The sequence below is a fragment of the Chiloscyllium punctatum genome, chromosome 11 (genome assembly GCF_047496795.1).
Source record: "Chiloscyllium punctatum isolate Juve2018m chromosome 11, sChiPun1.3, whole genome shotgun sequence".
Taxonomy (NCBI): Eukaryota; Metazoa; Chordata; class Chondrichthyes; order Orectolobiformes; family Hemiscylliidae; genus Chiloscyllium; species Chiloscyllium punctatum.
The window spans coordinates 9,574,097-9,601,697 of record NC_092749.1 but is presented as its reverse complement, the minus strand read 5'-3'; the positions used below and the strand labels follow the sequence as shown (position 1 = coordinate 9,601,697).

General features: G+C 45.3%; 1 protein-coding gene across 3 annotated transcripts in view; it reads right to left on the bottom strand.

Annotated features, from left to right (window-relative positions):
* phactr2 (phosphatase and actin regulator 2) overlaps positions 1-27,601 on the bottom strand; it is a 131,092-nt gene that overhangs the window by 38,907 nt on the left and 64,584 nt on the right. For all 3 annotated transcript variants that reach the window (XM_072580261.1, XM_072580262.1, XM_072580260.1), the window contains exons 3-4: positions 20,673-20,753; positions 6,261-6,368 (exon numbers count right to left, since the gene is read on the bottom strand). In XM_072580261.1, coding sequence (XP_072436362.1) covers positions 6,261-6,368; positions 20,673-20,753 — 189 coding nt within the window. The remainder of the gene's footprint in view (positions 1-6,260; positions 6,369-20,672; positions 20,754-27,601) is intronic.

Sequence of the window (27,601 nt, the reverse complement as noted above, 5' to 3'; positions counted from 1 at the left end):
ATGGACCAAGGTAGAGTCCTAGAGTGATAGAGATGTACAGAACAGAAAGAGACCCTTCGGTCCAACTTGTCCATGCCGACCAGATATTCTACATTAATCTAGCCCCATTTGCCAGCACTTGGCCCATATCTGTCTAAATCCTTCCTATTCATGTACATATTCAGATGCCTTTTCAATGTTGTAACTGTACCAGCTTCCACCACTTGCTCTGGCAGCTCATTCCATTTATGCACCATCCTCTGTATGAAAATGTCACCCCTTAGGTCCCTTTTATATTCTGCCCCTCTCACCCTCAACCTATGCCCTCTAGTCCTGGATTCCCCCACCCCAGGGAAACGGCCTTGTCTATTCACCCTATTCACACCCCTCAAGATTTTATAAATCTCTATAAGGTCACCCCTCAGCTTTCGATGCTCCAGGGAAAAACAACCCCAGCCTATTCAGCCTCTCCCTATAGCTCAAATCCTCCTACCCTGTCAATATCCCTGTAAATACTTTCTGAACCCTTTCAAGTTTCACAACATCCTTCCAATAGGAGGGAGACTAGAATTGCACAGAATATTCCAAAAGTGGCCTAACCAATGTCCTGTACAGCCGCAACATGACCTCCCAACTCAATACTCTGACCAATAAAGGACAGCACATAATTAGGAATGTGTGAGATCCCAGTGGTTGTTGTGGGGGGGAGTGCAGGGATGGAGGTGAGAGGTGTTCCTGATGAAGGGCCTTTGCCCGAAACGTTGATTTTCCTGCTCCTCGGATGCTGCCTGACCTGCTGTGCTATTCCAGCGCCACTCAGACCTAAACTCTGGAGGTGAACGGAGCCTGGTGAAGATGTGAGGGAGATGTGAAGTGAGGGAAAAGCTCCCACGGACTCAGAGACACCTCAACATCTCCCTGTAACCCTCCAAGCCCACAGGTTTGAAGCTGCCAGGCTATATATTAGGGGAAATCCTCTCCTGTTTTCTGTTCAAATCAGGGCAGTGTCAGGATGAGACCTAACTTTGCATTAGGTGCATACTTATGATGGGCAGCCCACCTCACGTGTCCACAGCTGCCCACAAATTGTGGCGGTGATGGGTAGACAAGCAAAGGGCCACCATCATTCAGGCCACACTGAGGCCCGCGTGTCTTCCTGCTTGCTGAGGAAGTGCGAATGGAGCTGAACATTGCACAATCATTGGCAAACATCCCCACTTCAGAACCTATGATGGAGGGAAGGTCATTGATGAAGCAGCTGAAGATGGTTGGGCCTAGGACACTCCCCTGAGGAACTCCTGCAGAGGTGTCCTGGAGCTGAGATGACTGACCTCCAACAACCACAACCATCTTCCTGTGTGCCAAGTATGACTCCAACCAGCAGAAAGATTTCCCCCGATACCCATTGATTCCAGTTTGACGAGGGCTCCCTGATGCCACACTCGGTTGAATGTGGACCTGATGCCACAGAGGATCCTGCCCTCAGCTTTCAAATATCAGTTGGCACCAAGTACGTGAAGAGGTGAGTTTTGTGCTGGCTGTGATAGTTTTGGAAAGCTTGGCAATCGGATTCTGAAGCTGAATCATTCATCTCACACAAACTAAAAATAAAGTGGTTGTCGACTGAAAAGAGTTGATCATAGTTCAACCACCAGGGAACAAATCTGGAATGTTCTAATTTCACGTGTAGGCTGTTTCTTGGATCATTCCAGATTCAACCTGACAATCACGATTTGACAACAAGGATTGCCAGTAACTCGGAGTGTGAGTGATATTTTGCTGACTAATCATAAAACGAGTCACAAGACAACGGGTGGCAGTAGCTCCTTAAATACAGAAACAAAGTCACATCGAACAATATGTGCCTCTTCTTTTAATCACTGGTGGGATCTGCATGGCATCTCCTAAAGGAGCCTTCCACATCCATCAATGTTTTACTTGCACATCCACTAATATCATTTATTGTATCCGTTGCTCCTGATGCGGTCTCCTCTACATTGGGGAGACTGGGCGCCTCCTAGCAGAGCGCTTTAGGGAACATCTCCGGGACACCTGCACCAATCAACCACACCGCCCCGTGGCCCAACATTTCAACTCCACCTCCCACTCTGCCGAGGACATGGAGGTCCTGGGCCTCCTTCATCACCGCTCCCTCACCACCAGACGCCTGGAGGAAGAACGCCTCATCTTCCGCCTCGGAACACTTCAACCCCAGGCCATCAATGTGGACTTCAACAGCTTCCTCATTTCCCCTTCCCCCACCTCACCCTAGTTCTAAACTTCCAGCTCAGTAACTGTCCCCTTGACTTGTCCGGACTTGTCCTACCTGCCTATCTCCTTTTCCACCTATCCACTCCACCCTACTCCCTGACCTATCATCTTCATCCCCTCCCCCACTCACCCATTGTACTCTATGCTACTTTCTCCCCACCCCCCACCCTCCTCTAGCTTATCTCTCCACGCTTCAGGCTCACTGCCTTTATTCCTGATGAAGGGCTTTTGCCCGAAACGTCGATTTCGAAGCTACTTGGATGCTGCCTGAACTGCTGTGCTCTTCCAGCACCACTAATCCAGAATCTGAGCTTCATCAGGGCTTTTGCCTGAAACATTGATTTTCCTGCTCCTCAGATGCTGCCTGACCTGCTGTGCTTTTCCAGCACTACTCTAATCTTGGGTCTTCTTTCACTGGAGTGTAAGAGGTTGACAATGACATTATAGAGGGTTATAACATCATGGGGACCATAGATAAGGTGAACAGCAAAGGTGTTTTCCCTAGGGTGCGGGAGTTCAAAACAAGGGGCATATTTTTAAGGTGAGAGGAGAAAGATATAAAAAGGACACGCAGGGCAACCTTTTACACGGAGAGTGGTTCATGTGTAGAATAAACTTCCAGAGGAAGTGGTGAATGTGGGCACAGTTACAACATTTAAAAAGATATTTGGATAAGTTCATGAATAGGAAAGGTTTAGAGGGATATAGATCAGGTGCAGGCAGGTGGGAGTAGTTTAGTTTGGGATTACAGTCAGCATGGACTGGTTGGACCGAAGGGTCTATTTCCGTGCTGTGTGACTCTATGAAGGTCAATGGAATGTATACAAGAAGCACGAATGTGGATCCTCTATGGAACACAGCCAGCTGTTCTAGACAGCTTCTGTCCTGTGCTCCAGATATCTTCTCATCTACAGTCCACATATGAAGCAACTGATCAAACACCAATATAAACCCACAGATTCCACAAGCAAGGCGCGTGGATACGGTGATTATGTTTAAATATAAAGAGTTACATCCATATAAAATCAAGCACCTTATGGCCTTGTATAGTTTACGCTCTGCCTCATGTTGAACTATGCCTTGTCATGCCTCATCTCAGAGACTGAGGGAGATGAGCACTCTATCCAGTTTTGTTCAATAGGCATTGAGAGACTGTCTCCCTTCTCCCCACAGAGACCCTCCCTCCAACCATGACTGCCACCACTGTTCAAGAGGCTTCAGTCTGACAGCAATAGATGACGAGGTGATGGCACTATGGCAATGTCACTGGAGTGGTAATCTTCCTCCAGTGAACCTCCAATGGTAATCCAGACCTCAAGATAAAGCTCCATGGATATATGGGTTCAAATCCTACCCTGCACAGCAGATGGTGAAATTTGAATTCAATAAAATCTGGAAGATGGAACAGGCCTAACGGCCTAGTGTTAATTGGTGTAGAGAGGATGTGCAGGGACCGAGTTCGACTGGCATGAACAAACGGACGATGGAGCAGCGCTCAGAAAGCTTGTGATTTCAAATAGACCTGTTGGGACTACAATCTGGTGTTGTGTTACTTCTGACCCTGAATTGGTGTAGAAACCCATCTGGTTCACTAATGTCCTTTAGGGAAGGAAATTTGCCATCCTTACCTGGTCAGGTCTACGTGTGACTCCAGACCCTGAGCAACAGGCAATAAATGGTGGCTTAGTCAGTGCTGCTGAGATCCCATAGATGAATTGTAAAAGACTCCGCAGAAGGCACAAGGTAGAGAGGTGAGTTATCCATGGATTACCACATCCAGCATTAGGGGGAATACCTAACGACAGACAGAGAGACCTTCCTTGGGCATCTCTCGATGGTCAACAAGAGACCAAGCTTGAGCAGAATGATAACTTGCTCATCCTCCTGAGTGGAATGCTGGCAAGGTTGGAACTTTAGTATCTTATTGTCTGCTGGACAAAGGCTACTTCAGAAAGTAGAAAAGTGAGTCGAATTGGTCTAAGCTGAGATCACACCATGGGATAGCAGCCTTCCTTCCCTGAAGGAGGTGGGAGAGTTTATAACTTGCAACTGTTCCATTGTCACATCCACTGGTATCTGCAGATTTATTTTTTCCAATATTGATTGTGCAATTTCAATTCATCCTTTCTGGATTTGTATTCTAGGGATTGAAGTACACACCCAGTAACATGATCTGCACACTGTCATTCACAAATGTCCTGCTATTGCACTGATGTGGAGGTGCCAGCGTTGGACTGGGGTGTACAAGGTTAGAACTCACATGACATTAGGTGATAGTCCAACAGGTTTATTTGAAATCACAAGGTTTCGGAGCGCTGCTCTTTCGTCAGGTGAAGGCAAAAGGAGCAGCTTTCCGAAAGCTTGTGATTTCAGATAATCCTGTTGGACTATAACCTGGTGTCATGTGACTTCTGACCTTTTACAGCCCTGACGTGACATACCATCTGACTCCAAAACGCTCGCTGATTTACAGAACAATGTGGTACAGAAGGAGGTCAATTAGTCCAGTGAGCTCTCCACCATAACCCCACTCTCCCCCACCCCACTTTCACTCCACGACCCTACAAATCCTCTTTCAAGTATTTCGGTTTATTCTTTCATGTGATGTGGGTATCAATGGCAGGCCAGTATTTGTTGTTTGTCCCTAATTGCCTTTGAATTGAATGGCTTGCTAGGCATATTGCTGTGTGTCTGGAGTCACGTAGAGGCTAGACTGGGTAAACATGGCAGACTTCCTTCCCTGAATGACTTCAATGAGCCAGACATATCTTTAACAACATTTACTGACAGTCAGTCAGCCTGGTGACCACTAAGAGGGGTCAATTCTTGATTAACTTTCAATTCTTGATTATTTTAATTGAATTTAATTTGCAGCTATTTGTTGTTGTGGACCCAGCCCCCAGAGCATTAGAATCTCAGGATTATTCATCCAGAGTCATTAGCACTCGGCCACCTTCCAATTCTCAGGTTAATGTTCCAATCATGTACATGTGCTTCCACCAGTTATTCACAGTTTCAAACCTATTGCGTAAAAGGAATTCCAATTATCTTTGCCTCACTGGTCCTTTTGCTAATTGTCTTAAAATGGTGCTCCTTTGTTGCTGATCTTCCTGCCATTACAACCAGTTTGTCCTTGTCTAATCTATTAAATCAGCAACACTGAACACCCTGCTCAACTCTCCCTGGTATAACAGCATGCGAATTAGCCCCTCAGTCAATGAGATCATGGTAGAACTTCTTTCTCATTGCTTTTCCTGTCCCAACTCTGCATCCCTACATACCCTTAATATCTAGAAATCTATTGATCTCAGTCTTGAACCTGCTCTATGACTGAGCCTCCATACAGTCGCAGAGATATACAGCACAAAAATAGACTCTTCAGTCCAATTCGTCCATGCCGACCATATATCCTAAATTAATCTAGTTCCATTTGCCAGCATTTAACCTGTATCCCTCCAAACCCTTCCTATTCATATACCCATCCAGATGCCTTTTAAATGTTGTAATTGTACCAGCCTTCACCACTTCCTCTGGCAGCTCATTCCATACACGCACCATCCTCTCACCGTAAACCTGTGCCATCTAGTTCTGGACTCTCCAACCCCAGGAAAAATACCTTGTCTATTTACCCTATCCATGCCCCTCATGATTTTATAAACCTCTACAAGGTCAACCCTCAGCCTCCAATGCTCCAGGGAAAACAGTCCCAGCCTATTCAGCCACTCCCTATAATCCAAACCCTCCAACTCTGGCAGCATCCTTGTAAATCTCTCTGGGCTAAAGGCTTCCAAAGATTCACCAGCCTCGAGTGAAGTAAATCCTCCTCATCTCAATCCTCAGGATCCCAGCCTTTCAGTGTAATTCTCTCTAAAGTGAAGAAATTAATTGTGGATGGGTCTAGGATGAGCTCACACAGGCGGTGAGATACAGCCACTATGCAAAAGCATGTCCAGGTTCAGTTTTGTTGGAACTGAGTAGTTTACCATCGCATCAGTTGAATAAAGAATTACCTGGGGGGTCTTGTGGTGGAGGGGTAGAGTCTGTCGTGCTTTCTGCTGTTGGTTCGAGTGTGATGGGTACCGTATGTCCATTCCTGTATGTTGTCTCAGTATTTCCATCTATCGGAAAGAAGAGAGTTTGAAGAAGGTTACACAGCCTTGTGATGTGTCGGAGCTGAACAGCAGTGTCGATAATCAACAACTTGCCTTTACTTAGCCCCTTCAACATCAGAGAAATATCCCAAAAATCTTCACCAAACGTAATCTGACACTGATTTGCAAGGCCTGTGACTAAAATTTAAGTCAAAGAGTTGTGTTTGAAGGGAGGGGGAGAAGATTTTACTGAGGGTGATCCCTCAAGGCCAAAGGCTCAGGTTCCAGTTAAACCGAGAGCTGGGCAAACGTCCAAATTGAAGGAGTGCAGAGATCTCAGAGGGACGGAATGGGTTACAAAGAAAAGGGAGGGATGAAGTTAGAAAGATTTCAAGGCAAAGATGAGAATCTACCCTTTCAACTCAGAATTCAAAACTTGTTGTTCCAGCTAGTGACGAGCACTGCCTCTTGGTGCTGGGAACTCTTTGTACTGGCAAGTGGAAAACTGCCCTGGTCCCTGGCACGTGTGGCTGGTCCAGGGATGGTCCCATTTTCCTGACAGAGGCTGCTTACACTGCTCCTGACTTCCAGCAGGTACTGAGAAGGGCAGGTCTCCATGCAAGATCAGATTCCTCACGTCCAGTTTTCTGCCCTTGCCCTGTAACTGTTGATTCTCCGACTGATCAAGAATCTGTTGATCTCAAGTTTAAATATACATAAGGACTGTGCCCCCACAGCTCTCTGGGGCAAGGAGTTCCAAAGATTCTCAACTCTTTGAGAGAAGGAATTGCTCCTCATTTCAGTCTTTAAGTGGTGCCCCTTTATTCTGAGACTGTACCCTCTGGTCCTAGAGTCTCCCATGAGGGAAAACATCCTCTCAACATTCTCATTGTTTGTAAAATCCAGTGAGAAAAGACCCAATGTGCTTAGCATTTACTCAAAAGACAATCCCTCCACACTGCATCATCCAATGTGTGGGGGAAGACAGAAAGGGAGAGAGGGTGTAGGGGAGAAGGAGAAGAGGGGGAGAGAGGTGGGTTCAATTCCCACCTTGGGAACTGTTTCTGTGGAACTTGCATACTCTCTTCATGTCTGCATGTGTTTCCTCAAATAGTCCAAAGATGTGCAGGTTAGGTGGATTGGCTGTATTAAATTGCCCACAGAATCCAGGGATTTGCCAGGGGAAATAGAGAGATGGGGTGGGATTGAGTGGAATGCTCGTCAGAGGGTTAGTGCGGACTCGATGGGCTGAGTAGCCTGCTCCCTCACTGTAGGGATTCTATGAACATTGAACAGAGCAAAGCACCTCTGAAGCACAGTCATGATGTGATGGCTAGCTTTACCACAAGCAAGTAAAAGGTAAAGTTGCCATAGCGCCAGAGGACTTTGGCATTGCTCTCTCATTGGAGATGGTAGTGGTTTAACCTGAGGGTCACCCATCTCAGGAGAGGGGAGAGTTCTCCATGATAACTTCAGCCAGTGCTGGAGTTGAACGCACACTGTTAGTGTCACTCTTACCTGAGTAAGATACTACAGACAGCAATTGCTCCAGAGCTGTTGCCTGGGACACAAACAGTGGCCAGGCTACAAGGAAGGTGGCGCCTGCTCTGTTTTCAATGGTACATTTTACTTGCATCCATCTGCAAAGGCAGAAGTGACTTCTGTTTAACATCTCAGCAGGAAGACAGCATCCCCTGTGGAGACATGCTCCCTCTACACTGGGAGTGTCTGCCACAAATGTTTTCTTCAAATGCCTGGAGTGTGCCTTAAAACCGCAACCTCCTGACTCAGAGAGAGAGAGAGAGAGAGATAGCTACCTGCTGAGCTGCGAGTAGCAACTCAAAATTAAAGCCATGAATTCACTTCAATGATTTCAGCAGGGATGGGAAGCTACAATTTTAACTAGAAACTTGACATATTCCTGTTAGAGTAGGGCCGGATCTCTTTTTTCTCTCTCTCTCTCTCTCTCTTTGTGTACCCTAGCCTGGAAAATGGAAGATATTTGGGAAGGCATGGCAGCAGAACGCCATTAACAGCAGGGAAAAATAAAAATAGGTTAGGTTTGTTTTCATTAGAAAAAAGGACATTGAAGGGGGACCTTACTGAGGTTTTCAAAATCATGAAGGGTATAGACAGGGTAGATAGCGATAAACTTTTTCCCAGGGTGAAGGATCCAGTAACGAGAAGTCACGCTTTCAAGGTGAAAGGTGAAAAGTTTAATGGGGGATACACACAGCAAGTACTTTACGCAGAGGGTGGTAGAAGCCTGGAATGCGTTGCCAGCAGAGGTGGTAGAGGCAGGCACGGTAGATTCATTTAAGGTGCGTCTGGGACAGATGCATGACTAGGTGGGGAGCAGAGGGATACAGATGTTTAGGAATTGGGCAATAGATTTGGATCGGCTCAGGCTTGAAGAGCCGAAGGGCCTGTTCCTGGGCTGTAAATTTTCTTTGTTCTTCTTTGAGATTTTAAAGGGTTACTGGACCCGAAACATCAACTCTGCTTTCTCTCTTCACAGAGGCTGCCTGACCCACTGAGATTCTTCAGCAATTCCTGTTTTTGTTTTTAACTTTTGTTTTATTTATTCACAGGATGCAGGCATCCCTGGCTAGGCTAGCATTTATTGCCTGGCCTTAATGGCCCAGAGGGCAGTCAATAGCCAACCATGTTGCTGTGGGTCAGGAGTCACTTGTGGGCCAGACCAGATAAGGATAGCAGATTTCCTCCTAAAAGGACATTTGCGATCCTAAGAAAGGGTCACTTGACCCAATACATTAACTCTGATTTCCACAGATGCTGCCAGACCAGCTGAGCTTTTCCAGCAATTTCTGTTTATGTTTCCCATTGACAGCATCTGCAGTTCTTTCAGTTTTTATAAGAGAAACCAATGGGTTTGCCAACAACAGACAATGGTTTGCTGGTCTCCATTAGACTCCTAATTCCAGAATTTTATTGAATTCAAATTCTACTAGCTGCTGTGGTGGGATTCAAACCCAGGTCCCCAGAATATTACCTGAATCTCTGGTTTAAAGTCAGATAGCAGCACTCCGAAAGCTTGTGATTTCAAATAAACTTGTAGGACTATAACCTGGTGTCATGTGACTTCTGACTTTGTCCACCTCAGTCCAACACCAGCACCTCCACATCCTGACAAATATGTCTGAACTCTTCCTATGCCAAAACTTTCAAAAAGGCATGTCCCAGAACAGGCTGTGGGCTCTTCAAATGGCTGGAGTGTATCTTAAACCCGCAATCTCTGACTCAGAGAGTGAGATAGCTACCCACTGAGCCGCAAGTGACAACTCAAAATTAAAGCCATGAACTCACTTCAGTGATTTCAGCAGGGAGATGGGAAGCTACAATTTTAACTAGAAACTTGAAATATTCCTATTAGAGCAGACAATTAACACTTTAAATTTGAGATTTAAAGTGATGAAAAGGTTTGGTTGGGTAGACAGACAGAAGGTTTCTCTACTCTCGGGAAGGGCTAGAAGTAGGATGGCCTACATATGGAAGCAAGTCACCAGTCAATCTGATATAGATTCACAATAAACAGGGTCTTTGAGAGATTGTTGGGCATGTGGGACTCGATAGGTCAGGGTTTGGAGGGATATGGGCTGGGTGCTGGCAGGTGGGACTGGATTGGGTTGGGATATCTGGTCAGCATGGACAGGTTGGACCGAAGGGTCTGTTTCCATGCTGTACATCTCTATGACTGGTTAAAACAACTTGCTCTCTTTATGGAAAGGCTAGAGTTAAAATAATATGAAGCAGAAAGGAATATGTTCCCTGGGTGGAAGGGAAGAAAATGGAAGGAAGCTGAGGAGGTGCTCACCCACTGGGCTATGTTATTCTACATCTCCAGTGAGCTTGCTCAGCTGCTGGGAAATAGCCTCAACTCTCTCCCCCTTGAATTTAAGGTGAAGACAGCATTTGATTATACCCCCTTGAGCTAGCCAAAGGTGTGATGTATGTTACCATTGAGAAGAAAGTTCCTGCTCCTATCTCTCTCAGTTGGCGGATAGCTTTTCCTGGCCGCTGCTCCCATTCTTCCTTTTCTTCCCAATGCATAGAAGTTTGGCATATTTATTAGCACTCAGGAGCTTCCATCTGCCACCCTCGGGTACGGAGGAGCTAAACTGGGATTGAGCTGGCACATTATATCCAAAGGAGCTGCCTCAGAATCTCACAATGGGATATGTCTGTGCCTTGTCACAATGGCAATGAAGTCAGGTCATTCATGGCTGGGAAGATGATGATGCCATGACACTCCTCATTCCATGTTGCTAAGCAAAGAGTTGTAACGAATTATTTCATCCTACAAAGCCTCATGATCGTGATGATGTCACAAACCTGAACTGGCCAGAAACAAATGAAATCATCGCAACAGATGATTTATTTTAAAAAAGGAGGGGGGGGGGAAATTAATCGGTTCAAGGCATCAGCTACTGAGCTGAGACACCTAGGATGGAAATCTGCCTGGGTGGGGTGGGGGGGGCATCATCGCCCCACTAACCCCCCCACTCTAATTCTGTATCGGATCAGCGCTGAGTCCCAGGTCTCCAACCTTTACCCATCAATGTGTTCAGCATTTCAGACTTTGGGATTTAAAAAAAAATGTTCAAGATCCTCAAACTCTATCCATTGGCTGGGAGTGGAGGGGTGTGTGTGTGTGTGTGTGTGTGTGTGTGTGTGTGTGTGTGTGTGTGTGTGTGTGTGTGTGTGTGTGTGTGTTATATAAATTCTGATAACTAAGATGTGTAGCGCGGGTGCCAGTTGTTGCAGTTTTGGTATGTTCGCTGAGCTGGGAAGTTGATTTGCAGACGTTTATTTGAAATCACAAACTTTCAGAGCACTGCTCCTTCATCAGGTGAAAGCTTGTGACTTCAAATAAAACTGTTGGACTATAACTTGGGTGTCGTGTGACTTCTGACCTTGTCCACCCCCATCCAACACTGGCACCTCTAACCATGGCCCAAGAGAAGGTAGGGGTGAGCTGGCTTCTTGAACCGCTGCAGTTCCTGTGCTGGAGAGAGACTGCAATGCCCTTAGGGAAGGAATTCCAGGGTTTTGACCCAGTGACACTGAAGGAACAGGGATGCATTTGCAAGTCTGGATGGTGAGTGGCTTGGAGGGGAAATGGTAAGGGGTGGTGTTCCCATGTATCTGCTGCTCTTGTTCTTGATCACATCAGGGAGGCGGCTGTGTTGAGCAGGTGCTGCACTCTCAGCGGGGGTCGGATGGGATGTTCATTGAGGTTAGAGTTTCAGGTGAAGATGTAAAAGGTCGTGACTGGGAGAGAAACGGAGGCAGTGTGTTCTGCTCATACCATTCCTCCCCCCACCAATGAAAAGCAATTAAATAGAACTTCTGGTCATGATCACATTGTTGCTTGTGGGAACTTACTGTGCCAAATAAAGGCTCTGCGCATTTCCCATATCAGACTAACAGTTACTTTGCAAACATACATCAATATTGCAATATGCTTTGGTTCACATTGAGGTCATGGAAGGTATGATCGAAACCTTTCTCCATTTCTTCCTGTTTCAGGTTTTCATTGACTCTGTTAATTTGACTGAAATAATTGCTGGGGTCCGGAGATGATAGAGGGTTTGTTCATGGTTTCACTTCAAGCTTCTGAGGGTGTAATTAATTTGTCTTTACACGAGAAGAATAGCAATTTCCGGGCTACAGATAGCTGCCTGTAAGCCCATTGCTGAGAGAAAACAGGTCCATTAAACTAAACGATAGACTATGGTTGCTATGGCGATAAATAAGCCGGTGCTGATCAGATTCCCATTTTGCTATGACCCTCCTCCAATCATTTTTTTGAGAAAGTGTAAAAAAAATTTCACATGTTTAAGGGGACAGTCAACTTTGGAAGAGGAAATTCAAATGCAAACTGAAAGGGGGATTTTGAAATCTCTGGTTTTAAGGGATGGGGAGCCATTGTTGGACAATTGGACTTCAGTGTGGCCTACAATCAAGGGAGCAGACCTTCAGTTAATTGAAGGTCATGCAGGATGGAAGGTGGGATATCAAACAGTGAAGTGTTAGACCAATCAGAACACAATGACAACACAGACAAGGGAATCAACTCAATATAAGGTGAGGAAGTGGGGACTAGTGATCAAGATGGAAAGAGGCGGTGCATAGGGCATGGCATTGGCAATGGGGGCTAGGATGGCGTGATTGTGAACAGCCTGCTTAATCGTGGCCAGGGTGGACTCATTGTCAAAAGGTTTTATATTAGACTCAGGGGGCCAAAGGTAGTTGACTGAATGGTCCAGGCCCTGTCATGGTGGGTTTGGGAGAAGGGAGGTTTGCAGGAAGGGGGAGCTGTTGTGGGATGACTCCATAATGCACTCCCACGGTCAGGGAGCATTCCCAGGAGAGGGATCATGTGGGGCAGGATTGGCTACACATTGTGTCAAGGTGAACAACGCATAAAGGGTGATGGTGCTCCCCTGTCCTTCAGCACCATCACTGGTTCTGATGGGGTTCATGTCAGAGACTGAATTTGACTCCACTCCCTTGGGTGGTGTCACAAGCACTCAAGTGAGGAAAGGCAGTACGATGTGGGATCTTGAAGGGGACGGGTTTGCTACAGAGTCATCTACAGCACAGAGAAAGCTCATTCAGCCCATCCCAGTCAGAAACAACCACATTCCTTTTCTAATCCCATACTGGCTGAAACATCCAGTCTGGTTGTTATTGTACAGAGGCACCTTTAGTTCTTCTGCGCTTTACCAAGAAACTGTCGGATAATACAGTCATTTACCTCATCCCAGCACCAGGGAAGTCAGCTATCCACAGGCACCAGAAGAGGATGAATTCGTAGGAGAGCTGTTACTTTAATCTCTCCCTCCACCTACACTGACGTAGCCCTAATGTTCCAGGAAAGCTCCCAAGGGTCCTAAGTTCAGGGTAAACAAGGTACTGACATTTAAAAGGTAATAAGTCAAAAGGTCAGGTTCTCTTGTCAGAAGTTAAGACCCCTGCTGCCAACACAAAACTCCAGCTGAAGCTTCCACAGAGGAGGAGATGGGCCATAAGGATCAGATATCAGTACGGGAATTCAGGAAAAACCTGTATTCCCCAAAGAGTGCTGGCAATGTAGAACGTGGAGGTTAAAAGTCCTTTGAAGGGGAAGCTAATTAAACACATGAAGGGGAAGGAAATAAGTGGAGAGGTTGAGATGGGAAAGGGTAGAATGAGGCTTGTGTAACACATGAACACCAGCATAGAACCCTGGGCCAAAGGTTTATTCCTGAGCTGCCCTCAATGTCGTTTCTCTGCTAACAATGTGCCAAAAGAGGATGTGTGGTTAGTAGGATTGCTTGCAGCCCATGTCCATGTTCCCCCTCACACAGCTGACTTCCTTATTTGTAAAGTAAAATCCTGATCTTAATCCCAGTTCCCCAATTCATGCAGAGTCAAAAAACACCGTTTAAATGACTCAGACATGAAGGTGGGTTCAATTGCCAAATCTTTTTCAACTGCAAAACCTGAAATTCTCATTCGGTATTTTAAAATCTTTCATGCCTCATTCTGTCTAAAGTTGGATTCACATCATGTGGAGGAGTTGGAGTTGGACTGAGGTGGACAAAGTCTGAAGGCACAAAGTTATAGTCCAACAGGTTTATTTGAAATCACAAGCTTTCGGACAGCTAGCTACCTGACGAAGGAACAGTGCTCCGAAAGCCTATACCTGGTGTCATGTGACTTCAGACTTTGATGTTGGGTTCCTTAGACAGTTGATGAGGAGGATTGGCCAGCACGTACTACTATTCATTTCCAGAGCATTGGAAGAGTCAGTAATGTGGAGGTGGACATAGACTGGGGGCAGCTTGTGGCTTCATTAGCTCGGTGTAAGGGGAGACACGGGGTAGTTTCCACATCTTAGATTCACGGTTATCATCATGGGCCAGTCACATTATCACAAGATAATCGCCAAACGTTCGTGTTCAGAATGAAACAATACGAGTGAGCCATTCAGCCCATTGTGACTACTGCTGGCTCTTTGAAAGGACTAACCGAGGAAGCCAATTCACTCTGCTGCACAGCTGCTTTTCTGTTGCTTTGCAATTTGTTTCTATTGTAAGAATTTGTCTAAGTCCCTTTGAAAGTCATGATTGAAACTGATTCTGTTGCCCTTCTGGACAGGCCATTCATTGTGTCAACATAATTGCAGCACATTTGATTAATTGGGTATTTGTTTCAAAGCACAGGCTTAGATACGATGGGTCAAAGTGGCAGCCTCCCGTGCTGAAAGATTCCGTTTCTTAACTAACTCAAGTTTTTCGTCTAGTACTTGACTTTTCTCTCTCTCTCTCTCTCTCTCTCTCTCTGTCTGGCCCTCCCTTTGCAATCATTATCCAGCTGCTACTTACAGACACAGGTGAACATATCCCTTTGTCAGATTCATACAGCACGGAAACAAAGCCTCCAGTTCAAACAGTCCATTCAGAACATAATCTCAAACTAAACTTGTCCCACCTGATCTGCTCCTGAACCATATCCCTCCAAATCTTTCATTTCTATGTGTCCATCCAAATGATTTTTAAACATAAAACCCCTACAGTGTGGAAACAGGCCATTGGGCCAACAAATCCACACTAACCCTCCAAACAATAATCCACCCAAAACCCATTCCCCTCCCCTGCTACTCTACATTTACCCCTGTCAATGCACCTAACCTACACATCCCTGAATACTATGGGCAATTTAGCAAGGCCAATTCACCTAACTGCACACCTTTGGATTGTGGGAGGAAACCAGAGCACCTGGAGGAAACGCACGCAGACATGGGAAAAACGTGTAAACTCCACACAGACAGTCGCCCGAGGGTGGAATCGAACCTGGATCCCTGCACTGAGAGGCAGCAGTGCTAACCACTGGTCCACCATGCCGTCCCATTGTGCCTATACTGACCACTTCCTCACGAAGTTCATTCCACACGTAAACCACCCTCTATATAAAAACATTGCCCCTCATTTCTGTTCTAAATCTTTCTCCTCTCACCTTAAAGATGTGTCCCCTAGTCTTCAAACCCCCCCCCCCCCCCCCCCTCCTTGGGAAAAGACAATGACCATTAACTCTCATTACTTTATAAATTTCTCTCAGGTTGCCTCTCAACCTTCAGGCTCCAGTGAAAAAAAAAGCCCGAGCCTCTCTTTATAAGTCTTTCCAGCCTTTCTTTATAACTCAAACCTTCCCTACCTGGCAACATCCAGGTAAAACTCTTCTGAACCCTCTCCAGATTAATAATACCCTTCCTATAACTGGGGGACCAGAACTGGACACTATACTCCAGAAGAGGCCTCACCACACTAAGGTGGAAGAATATTTTCACCAGAACGGAAGGGGTTTGTTACCTGCTCTGCACTGAATGAATGGAGGCTGATATGAGCACTATGTTCTGCCTCGTCCCACTGTGTTTGGACCACGTATATCGCCAACTGTACATTCTACAATTCTGGTAAAGATTGGGATGAAGCCCATGAGGAGAGTCAGGGTGGGACATCACATTACACTGGGCCATTCTGGAACATTATCTGGAAACACTCTCATGCCAAGTGGAGTGGAAATCTGGAATCCTCTCCCCTAAACACTGCTGAGGCTGGGGCTGAGAAAATTCACGGAGAAGGATCTGAGGGTCAACTGGGAAACCAAAGATTAAAAGTGAGATTGGACAGGTTATTGCTGCATAGGAACATGAAGAGCTGGGAAAGCAAAGTGGGGAGTTGGAGTTAAGCTACAGATCAGTCACGATCAACTTGAATGGAATCAGGCTGGATGGGCTGAATGGCCTCTTTTTATTCAACAATCCTATAAATTGTTCGCAACAGACTGACACAAAGCAAGGTACAAACATCATATGTGCATAATTTTCAAAAATGACAATTCAGTATTGGGGCTCTCACTTTTAATAGAAGCACTCTCAGTAAGACCATAAAATCATAAGATATAGGAACAGAATTGGGCCATTCAGCCCATCACATCAATTCAGCCATTCAATCATGGCTGATATGTTTCTCAACCACATTCTCCTGCCTTCTCCCCATAACCTTTGGTCCTTTTACCAATAAGAACGTAACTATTTCTGTCTTAAATGAGTTCCACACCCTCTGGCTGAAGAAATTCCTCCTCATTTCAGTTCTTGAGGGTCATCCCTTCACCCTGAGGCTGTACCCTTGGGTCCAAGTCTCTCCTATTAGTGAAAACAGTTTCTCCACACCCACTCTATCCAGACCTCTCAGTATCCTGGATCAAATCCCCTATCCCCCCCCTCATCCTTCTAAAAGCTTCACAGAACTAACTCAGAAACCGAAGAAGGGTCACAGACCAAAGATTAACGTACTCCTTTTTCCATGTCTTCTGAGGGTTTTCTGCAGATCCTGTGCCTCGATATCTCAAAGACCCACGGTCCACATTGATGGACGAGTGTCAATTATGAAATTCTTAATCCCGCCAGCTTCTTTTATATTAATTCATGGGATGTGGGCCCAGCTCTGACTGTCCCTCTAATAAGTGCAATACTCTGGATAATTCAGAAGGCAGTTGAGAGTCAACCAGACTGCTGTGTGTCTGGAGTTACAGAGACTGGGTATGGATGGCAGAATTCCTTCTCTTAGTGAACCAATTTTTCCAACAATTAACAGTTGTTCCATGGTCTAGTTGTTTTTTTTAATTCAAGATTTTTGGTCTTGTGTTCTAATTTCACCGTCTACCAAGGTGATGTTACAAACTGATGACCACACAGCATTAGTGTGGATCACCAGTACAATAACATTGTCACCCAACCATCGCCTCTCCTCACACCTCCCATCTCCCCAACAACGGTCAACTCCCCAGCCCTATGACCCTCTGAGATCTCTACATGGCTCCGATTCCGGCCTGTTGTAGAGCCCACCTGCTTGAGCACCAATCTCTGAAATTCCCTCTCTACAGCTCTCTCCTTCATTCTCTTCCTTCGTGGCATCTGTTAAAATTTATCTTTGATCTAGCTTTTAATCTCCTATCCCAATGTCTCCTTAGGTAATCTGGTGACATCCTGTTTGATGATTCTCTGACAAAAGTGCTTTGCTAAATAAAAGATACTATATTAACATAAGTTGTCATTGTTAGACCACAAGAAATAGAAATTCGGCCCATTGAGCTGCGCCACATTAAATAGGATCAGGGCTGATTCCACATTCCTCACGTCCAATTTCCTGCCCTTTCCCTGTAACCTTTGATCCCCTGACTGTTCTAGAGTCTCTGGATCTCAGCCTTAAAAGTACACAGGGACTCTAACCCCACAACTCTCTTGTGGTAAGGAGTTGCACAGGCTCTCAACTCTCTGAGAGAGAAAAAAAATCCTCCTCATGTCATTCTTAAATTGGTGCCCCTTTATGCTGAGACTATGCCCTCTGTTCTGAGACTCTCCCAGAAGGGAAACACCCTCTCAGCATTGACCCTGTCAAGCCCCTTAAGAATCCGATATGTTTCAATGAGATCATCTGTCATTCTTCTAAATACCAGTGAGTAAAGACCCAACCTGTTTAGCATTTACTCTAAAGACAATCCCTCCATCCTGGGATCATCCAATGTAATATGCATTTACCCAATTACCATCACTGAAAGAGTATCACGTTGTTGTTTTCAGTGCTGTGTGTGCAAATTGACATTTGTGAGATTACCACTGAGACTTGGCTTCAGCAGCACTGTGATAGCTGTGAAGGGTTCTGGGATGTCTTGAGGTGCTATATAAATGCAAGTATTTCATTTAACACCAACTGGGGTACCTGCTAAAGCAAAAACAGAAATCCCTAGGCTGTATTGCTCTCAGGAAAAAGGAAGGGGATCTAAAGGAATTGATTTATGCAAAGCCCTTTAACTCATTCACTGCTGAAATTCCAACATGCGTTCCACTCATCCTGCAGTTCCTCTCCCAGAGCCAGCTCTTCTACTGACAGGTTCATGAGAATCATTTAATCCGAAGTTCACACGCTCAAGGAGAGGAAAGCTTTGCTGGCGGAGTTTATTTCTCTTCAAAAGGTCGACAAGAAAAGGCACTGCTTCTGACAATCTTAACCATGAAAGGGAGGAAATACAAGCAGGAAACGGTGACCAGAGTTTACACAGAGCTGAAGCTCCACGCAAAGCAGTACAGGGAAGGGGCTGAACTCCGAGGAACACGGAAAATGTGGTCACTGGGGAGAGGGAGAGGCCCTGAAGGAATGTACAATAGTACTTCACTGACTGTTCCCAAAGCATCTATTTCTAGACAACCCTAGAGACCAATCAATGTGGTGAAATGCTACAGAAGGAATCAGATGACTAGTGTTGGTAACATAATCATTATGATGCAGGCAGAGGCCATTTGATCCATCAATCTGCTCGATAATCTCATCCAGTTCTATTTTTTATTCACTCACGGGATGTGGGCATCACAGGCTGGGCCCAGCATTTATTGCCGGTCCTTGGTTCCCCTTGGAAGGTGGGGGTGAGCTGCCTCCTTGAACTGCTGTGGTCTATGTGCTGTAGGTTGACCTACAATGCTCTTAGGGAGGGAATTCCAGGATTTTGACCCAGTGATGGTGAAGGAATGGTGATATATTTCCAAGTCAGGATGGGGAGTGACTTGGAGGAGAACTTGCAGGGGCTGGTGTTCCCATGTGTCTGCTGCTATTGTCCTTCTAGATGGAAGTGGTCATGGGTTTGGAAGGTGCTATCGGAGGATCTTTGGTGAATATCTGCAGTGCGTCTTGTAGATAGTACACACTGCTGCTACTGAGCATTGATGGTGGAGGGAATGGATCTTTGTGGATGTAGTGCCAATCAAGCGGGCTGCTTTGTCCTGGATGGTATCAAGCTTCTTGAGTGTTGTTGGAGCTGGATCTATCCAGGCAAATGGGGAGTATTCCATCACAATCCTGACTTGTACCTTATAGATGGTGGACAGGTTTTCAGGTGTCTGGAGGGGAGTTACGTGCCACTGTATTCCTAATCTCTGACCTGCTCTTGTAGCCACACTGTTTATGTGCTGAGTCCAACTGAATTTCTGGTCAATAGTAATCCTCAGGATGTTGATAGTGGGGGATTCAGTGATAGTAACACCATTGTATGTCAAAAATGTAATACTTAGTTTGTCTCTCATTGGAAATGGTCATAGCCTGGCATTTGAGTGGCATGCATGTTACAAGCCTGGATATTGTTGAATTTGGGCATTGACTGCTTCAGTATCTGAGAAGTTGTGAATGGTGCTGGACATTGTGCAATCATCAGCGAACACCCCCACCTCTGACCTTAGGATGGAAGGAAGGCACTATGATCTATTGCCAATCTCCTTCCTTTTCTCCATATCCCTAAATACATTACAGTCTAAAACCCATCCAGTGCTCTGTTGCCATGTTACATTGTGCTGATGGTGACGGAGGTAACCCATCGCACCTCACTCTCTGTTCAGATAATGGCAGGTTTGGGTTCTAACTGCCATGAAGATGGCCAGATTCCTTTAAGCCAGTTCTCCCAGGGACCATGAAGGTTTATACAGTGATTGGCACCTGAATAATCTGCTGTTGCAATTAGTACAATAATGAAATATCATAATATTGAGACTCCCCCCCTCCAAGGTCATTGTGGGTCTACCTTCAGCATATGGACTGCAGCGGTTCAAGAAGGCACCTCACCCCCACCTTCCCAAGGGGCAACTAGGGACAGGCAATAAATGCTGGTCTGGCCAGTGGTCCCCAAATCCCTTGAGTAAATTAAATGATAAGTACTTGAGTAACATCATAAAAATGTAACATAAACAAAGGAAGAAAAGAATGATGGGAGGAAGGAAATAAAGAAACAAATGGCTTGCATTATTATGGCAACTTCCCCAACCTCTGGATACCCGAAAGGTCTTCAGAGCTCGGCATGAAATAGGGCAGTCACCGTTATAACATGGTTAGCATGACAGACAACTTTGTGCACAGCAAGATCCCACACACCCCCATCAACATGATGAGAAGCAGAGGATCTACGTTTGTGATGCCAGCTGAAGGATAAACATTGGATGCTTCTTCAAAACACGGCTCTGGGACATTTTATAACCCATCTGCAATGGCAGGCACGGCCTTGGTTTAACATCTCATCTGAGAGATAGGTCATGTACACACACTGTACCATACAGTCTTCAGTTTTCAAAGGATACATTATCCATGGAGATTCTTGTTGCAAATACATTTCTACCAGATTTACTGTCACAACAGGAACACCAACACATGAAGATACTCATGACGATGCTGAAATACAGTGAGACCTCAGCTCCACAATGTAAGAGACAACTGAAAGACTCACCCTGCTCGGCAACCTCCTTGAGAACTCCTCTCCTTATCAGCTCTTCCCGACTCTGTCTTGTTGATATCTTCCTCTCCAACACTGTCAACGAACAGGGAGAAAGGGAGAAAGTGAATGGTTTAAATGTAGCAAATTATCGAGCAATTAGAGATATCTTGGGATGGTCTGCATTCAGAGATCTCCCTGAATTTCCAGGACCAGGAAGTACCAGCTGAAAAGTGGATTATCGTAATGACCCGCATGTTGGCAGGAAAACTGCAAGTCCAATTTCACAAAGTGCATCAAGCTGCGATAGTGGTGAATGACATTTTCAAGATCACTGCCCAGTCCATCACGTAAACCAGCCTTGCTTCCACTGACTCCATCTATATTTCCCACTGCCTCAGCAAAGTGACCAACATCATCAAAGACCCCTCCCATCCCAGTAAAACTCTCTTCCACCCTCTTCTGTCAAACAGAACCATATAAAAGTTTGAATACACGTACAAACAGATTCAAGAACAGCTTGCACTGAAAGACTGGAGCGACTAGGCTTGTATACCCTTGAGTTTAGAAGACTGAGAGGGGATCTGATTGAGACATATAAGATTATTAAAGGATTGGACACTCTGGAGGCAGGAAACATGTTTCCGCTGATGGTTGAGTGCCGAACCAGAGGACACAGCTTAAAAATACGGGGTAGATCATTTAGGACAGAGATGAGGAGAAACTTCTTCACCCAGAGAGTGGTGGCTGTGTGGAATGCTCTGCCCCAGAGGGCAGTGGAGGCCCAGTGTCTGGATTCATTTAAGAAAGAGTTGGATAGAGCTCTCAAGGATAGTGGAATCAAGGGTTATGGAGATAAGGCAGGAACAGGATACTGATTAAGGATGATCAGCCATGATCATATTGAATGGTGGTGCAGGCTCGAAGGGCAGAATGGCCTACTCCTGCACCTATTGTCTATTGTCAAGAACAGCTTCTTCCCCACTCTTATCAGACATTTGAACAGATCTCTCAAATGTTAATGTTGATCTCTGTGCACCTTCTCTGTGGCTGTAGCACTGTATTCTGCACTCTCTTCTGTTACCCTGCTGCACTTGATATGGCATGATCTGCCTATAGAGCATGCAAAACAACCCTTTTCACTGTATCTCTATACATGTGACAATAATAAATCAAATCAAAATATCGAAGGACTAACACAGAGGAATTAATTTCTGAAGGAACCAATAGCAGAGTGGGTTAACACCAACCCAGACTGGTACAGTGAGACTACTTTTTACTGATCCATGTGTAATCAGTCCAGGAAACCCCAATTCAGTTTTGGGAAGATGGAAACTGAAAATACAGTCTGACCCTAATCTGGAACAGAATTCTGAATTTCACTCAACAGGAAAAACTGTTTTAGTATTTTAGGGACTAATGTTTCCCACTGGGGCAGTAATAGAGAATGGTCGCAATGACAAAGTCTTCAATTTCATTCTTTCATGGGTCGTGGACATCTCTGACAGCTTCAGCATTTATTGCCCATCTCTAATTGCCCTTGAGAAGATGGGGGTAAGCCGCCTTCTTGAACCACTGCAGTCCACGTGTTGTAGGGAAATCCACAATGCCTTTAGAGAGGGAATTCCAGGACTTTGACCCAGTGACATTGAAGGAACAATGATATATTTCCAAGGCAGGATGTGGATTGGCTTGGAGGAGAACTTGCAGGAAATGATGTTCTCATGTACCTGCTGTCCTTGTCCTTCTACCAGTATTGGTCAGGGGTTTGAACGGTGCTATCAGAGGACCCCACACCAAGTAAACATTGCTTCTACTGAGTGTCAGTGGTGGAGGGAGTGGATGGTTATGGATTTGGTGCCAATCAAGTGGGCTGCTTTGTCCTGGATGGTGTCAAGCTTCTTGAGTGTTGTTGGAGCTGCCCCCATCCAGGCAAGTGGGGAGTATTCCATCACACTCCTGACTTGTGCCTTGTAGATGATGTTCAGGGCTTGGGCAGGCAGAAGGTGAGTTACTTGTTGCAAGATTCATAGCCTCTGACCTACCCTTGTAGCTGCAATATTTATATAGTGAGTCCAATATGATTTCTGATCAATGGTAACCCCAAGAATGTTGACGCTGGGAGCTTCAGTGATGGGAATACCATGAAACCCGAAGGTGCAATGGTTAGATTTTCTCCTTGTAATGATCATTGCCTGATACTGGTGCGGTGCAAAGTTGCTTGCCACGTTTTATCCCAGACGTGGATATCACCCAGGTCTTAGTTCATGTGGGCATGGTATTATTCAATATGTGAGGAATTGTGAACGGTGCTAAATATTGTGGAATCGTCAACGAACATGTCCATTAATGATAGGCAGCAACCTCCCTTCCCCTCTGGAGTTCAGCCCTTCTGCCCATGTTTGAACCAAGGCAGAGGTCAGGAGCCTTGGTGGCACCCAAATGCAATCTTGGTGAACAGATTGTTGCTAAACTGTTGCTGCTCGACAGCGCTGTCAATGACTCCTCCCACCACAATGTAGATAATCGATAGCAGGGTCGGATTTGTCTTGTTTATGTTCATATCAGGATATACCCGGGCAATTTTTCACATTGTCAAGTCGATGCCAGTGTTGTAACTGCACTGGAAGAGCTTGGCTGGGTGAGCAGCAGGTTCTGCAGCACGTGTCTTCAGTACTATTGCCGGAATGTTGTCAGGGCCCGTAGTCTTTGCTGTATCCAGTGCCTTCTTTGATACCATGTGGAGTAAATCCAATTACTTGTATCCAGTCATCTTTGATGCTGGAAGTCCAGGAAATGATGGATCATCCACTCCGCTGACTATAAATAAAATACTTAATTCTGGTTTTCCACATCGATTTCAGAAAGATATGAAAAGACATAGATCTATCTACCCTGGCATGGGCAAGGGTACTGATTGATTTGCAGGGAAACTAACTCTCAGCTGATGGTTCTGTTCTGTTTTGTGAATGACCTGAAAGCACTCGAAGAGATTCAAAAGCACTACGTGCGGATTGTTTAATTTTCCAGACAGCACAGCCACTGTTCTCGTGAATGAATGACTGAATGGACGTGTGAGTGGGTGAGAGACTGAGTGGGAGAGGAAGAGACAGTGAATGGGAGAGGAAGGGGAGGGAAAAAAATAAAGACAGTGAGAAAGGAATATTGAGCAGATGAGAAAGGAAGAATATGGGAGATGGAGTGTGGGAACGAGTGAATGAGAGAGGGAGAGTCAGACAGCACAGAAACAGACCCTTCGGCCCAATGAGTCCCTGCTGACCAGGTTTTCTAAATGAACCAGTCCCATATCCCATCCCTGGGATAATCCTGGGTTCATCTTTGGTTATGTGCAATGCTTTGCACACAGACTGGCAATTTAATAACTCATACTAGATAGACGGTTCCAATAACACAGCACTCCTGCAGCACTGCACTGTGACAGCCTCAGTGTCCTGCTCAGCCCGATGGAGCAAGACTTGAAAGGTAAAATCAATGGCTGCAGATGCTGAAAACCAAATACTGGATTAGTGGTGCTGGAAGAGCACAGCAGTTCAGGCAGCATCCAACGAGCTGATCCTTGGATGCTGCCTGAACTGCTGTGCTCTTCCAGCACCACTAATCCAGTACGAGACTTGAAAGAACAGGCTCCTATGCGGAGACACAGTGCAAGCTCATGATCCATAACCACCACAAACAACCACACACATTGCAACAGTAACTTGAATCTCCAGAGTTTTGCAAACTGACAATCTAACCTCTTTATATCAAACGTGACTCATGAACATGTTAAACTGGCATTGGTATGAGGTGTGTTTATGAAGCTTGGAGTCTGCAATCCAGTTTCCTGGCTCCAGCATCCTCAAATCCCAGAGATCCTTTCAAAGGCCCATGCGCTGGCTCTGCTTAGAGACAGCGAGGGAGCTGGATCAAATTGTATCGGTGCGAGAAGCCGGCTGATCATTTGAGGTTTCCCAGAATCAGGGCTACACTGGTGACGTTGATGTTCCCCAGCAACCGTGGTGTTTAATGGAGCAGTGTGGGATAATCCATCTGCTGAACAAGATTCATTAGCTGAAACCTCACCTGGCCCTTCCAAATGGATGATAAACAATCACATGAAATTATGGCATGAGAATATGCTCTCCTACTGACTCTTCCAAATGCCACCATCCCCCAAGTCATTTTTGGGATCTTGCTGTGCCATGACGCCCCTACAAAGTAATATCTTGAACGTGAAGTATGCTGTAAAGCAATTCACAGATGTAAGATGCTTTTCCTTTGCTGAAATTAACCCTGTGGGCTTGTAATCCTGTTCTTAAGCAGATACTGAAAGCATGCCTTTGTGCGGGCATTAATTAGCACAGTGTTAACAAATGCGCTTTGAAAGGGAGTCTGTTCCATCTTTCCATGACTCTGAGTGGAAAGAAAGTTTCCTCTAATCCCTAGCCCTGCTTGATGATAGCTTTATTTTAAAGCTGTCCAGTTCTGTATGTGGAACAATATCGTTTGCTTCAATTCACATTTTCTGCGTATTTCAAGTGTTTGAAAAATTCCAAAGAGAAAAAGCACAGTACTTTTTCAACAATTCAAGGCTTTAACATAGCACAAGTCACCTTCAGGAAAATGTGAGGCAGAGGACGTAAATCCATCTCGACGTAAACCCATCTCGACGTAAACAAGTGTGAGGTTGGACGAATTACCAAGTCACAATACGGGTCAAAGAAACAAAACTACTCACAAATTAATAAAAGCTACAACAGGTTTTATTCATATGACAGAAAGTCAAAACAAAGCACTGGCGTTTACTTCAAGAATTGAACAGTTACTTTAATTTTCTGCAGAACCTTTGTTAAATTACATCAAAGAATATAGAAATAGGTCTGGTCTCCCACAATATAAAAGGATACACAGACTGTGGAGAAGGTGTAAAATTGATTTATGAGATGATAGGTGAACTGACCAATTATAATTATTAAAGACCAGACTGGGGGCTCTCTCTTTATAGAGTTGATTGAGCTCTTTATAGTTGCAATATGGTTTAGCAAGGTCAACACAAGTAAGACAAAGAGTAGCAGTCCATAAGGTCAGCAACTTTCTTCACTATGAAATAAAAACAAAGTTCTGGAAACTCTCAGTAGCACAGGGTCAGTGCAGAGAGTAATGTTTGTACTCAAGGCACACTGCATCAGAACTGGGTCAGTGGTGGTAGGTCATCAAACTAAAACATTAAGTCTGCACGCTGCATGTCCTGTAGAGAGGTCCCAGAATTTTTATTTTATTTCTCCTATTATTTCTGACCTTCAGCGTCTGCAGTGCTGACTCCACTATCTACGTAACTTCTTTAAAGCAGTAAACATTCCAGTGAGCTTTGCAGGAATGTCAGAAAACTAAATTTGAGGCCAACCACATAAGGCGACATTTTGCAAAGAGACTCAATGGGCGAATGGGTTCAGGAGGTTCTAAAGGAGAACAGAGAGGTTGTGGGTGGGGTGGGGGTGTGGGGGAGTTTAGTAGGGAAGGAATTTCAGAGCTTAGAGGCCAGGCTGCCAGATGGTAGAATGATCAAATCAGTGATGCTCAGCAGACTCAGAATCAGAAGGGGTCTACACATCAGAGGGTTGTAGGGGTGGACAAGACAATACACAAAAGGTGAGGTCACCGAGGGATTCAGAAACGAGAATGAGATTTCAAAACAAGGCATTGCTTAACTGGGATACACTGTCGGTCATGGGTTTAGGGATTACAGATGAATAGGACTTGGTGCAGGTCAAGGTGTGACTATCAGAGCTTTGGTTGGCCTCAGCTTTAAGGGGAATAGAATATGGGAGGTCTGGTCAGTGACAGATTCATCAGCAAGAGGCCATGCAACCCATCGTGTCTCTTCCAGCTCCCAAAAGAACTACCCAGCTAGCCCCATTCTCCAGGCCTAACTTTCTATTTGACTGCTTCCTTCAGGGTTCATGTCCTCAGTGCTGACACCTTTCCATCCCGATGTGGTTTACTGTGTCTGAGTCAACCCATTTTGAGCTCACCTGTATTCTTCAGTGCAGCAACAATATGGAAATATTGCTGCTTCAATTCTTCAAAGATGCTATAATTGAAATCATGCTGTGTTCTTTTAGCAGCAAAAGTGTACATTTTAGGAATCTCCTCCCACAGCTATTTTAATAATTGCATAGATTCATAGAGATTAAATTACTTCCAGTGTGGAAACAGGCCCTTCAGCTCAAGTCCACACCGACCCTCCAAAGAGCAACCCACCCATACCCATTCCCCTATATTTACCCCTTCACCTAACACTATGGGCAATTTAGCATGGCCAATTCACCGAACCTGCACATCTTTGGATTGTGGGAGGAAAGCAGAGCACTGGGAGGAAACTAGAGCACTCAGAGGAAACCCACACAGAAACAGGGAGAATGTGCAAACTCCACACAGACAGTCGCCCGAGGCGGGAATTGAACCCAGGTCTCTGGCACTGTGAGGCAGCAGTGCTAACCACTGTGCCACCGTGCCGCCCGGATGTTGCTGGGATTCAGTGTAATATATATCCGGCTCTCTTTTGAAGCCTCCAAAGGAATCTACCTCTGCCTCTCTCCCAGGCACTACACACCGAATCCCAACAACTCTCTGAGTAAGGAGGTTTCTCCTAATCTCACTCTTAGATGTCTTGCTGACCATCTTGGAATTGTGACCTCCTAGTTAGTGACACACCAACTGATGGGTATAATGGAATGGTCATATCGAGAGGTTATAAGGGCATGGATTTCTGCAGCATCCATGAGTTGAAGCAGAAAGGTGATGGTGTTTGCAATGCCATGGTTATGTGTTTAGAAGCTCACTACAGTACTAACAATAACACCAAGCCTGCTCAGTCTCTGATAACTGCCAAAGAGAGGGATAGGTCATTAGTGAGGGAACCCAGATTATGGTTGGCATCAAAG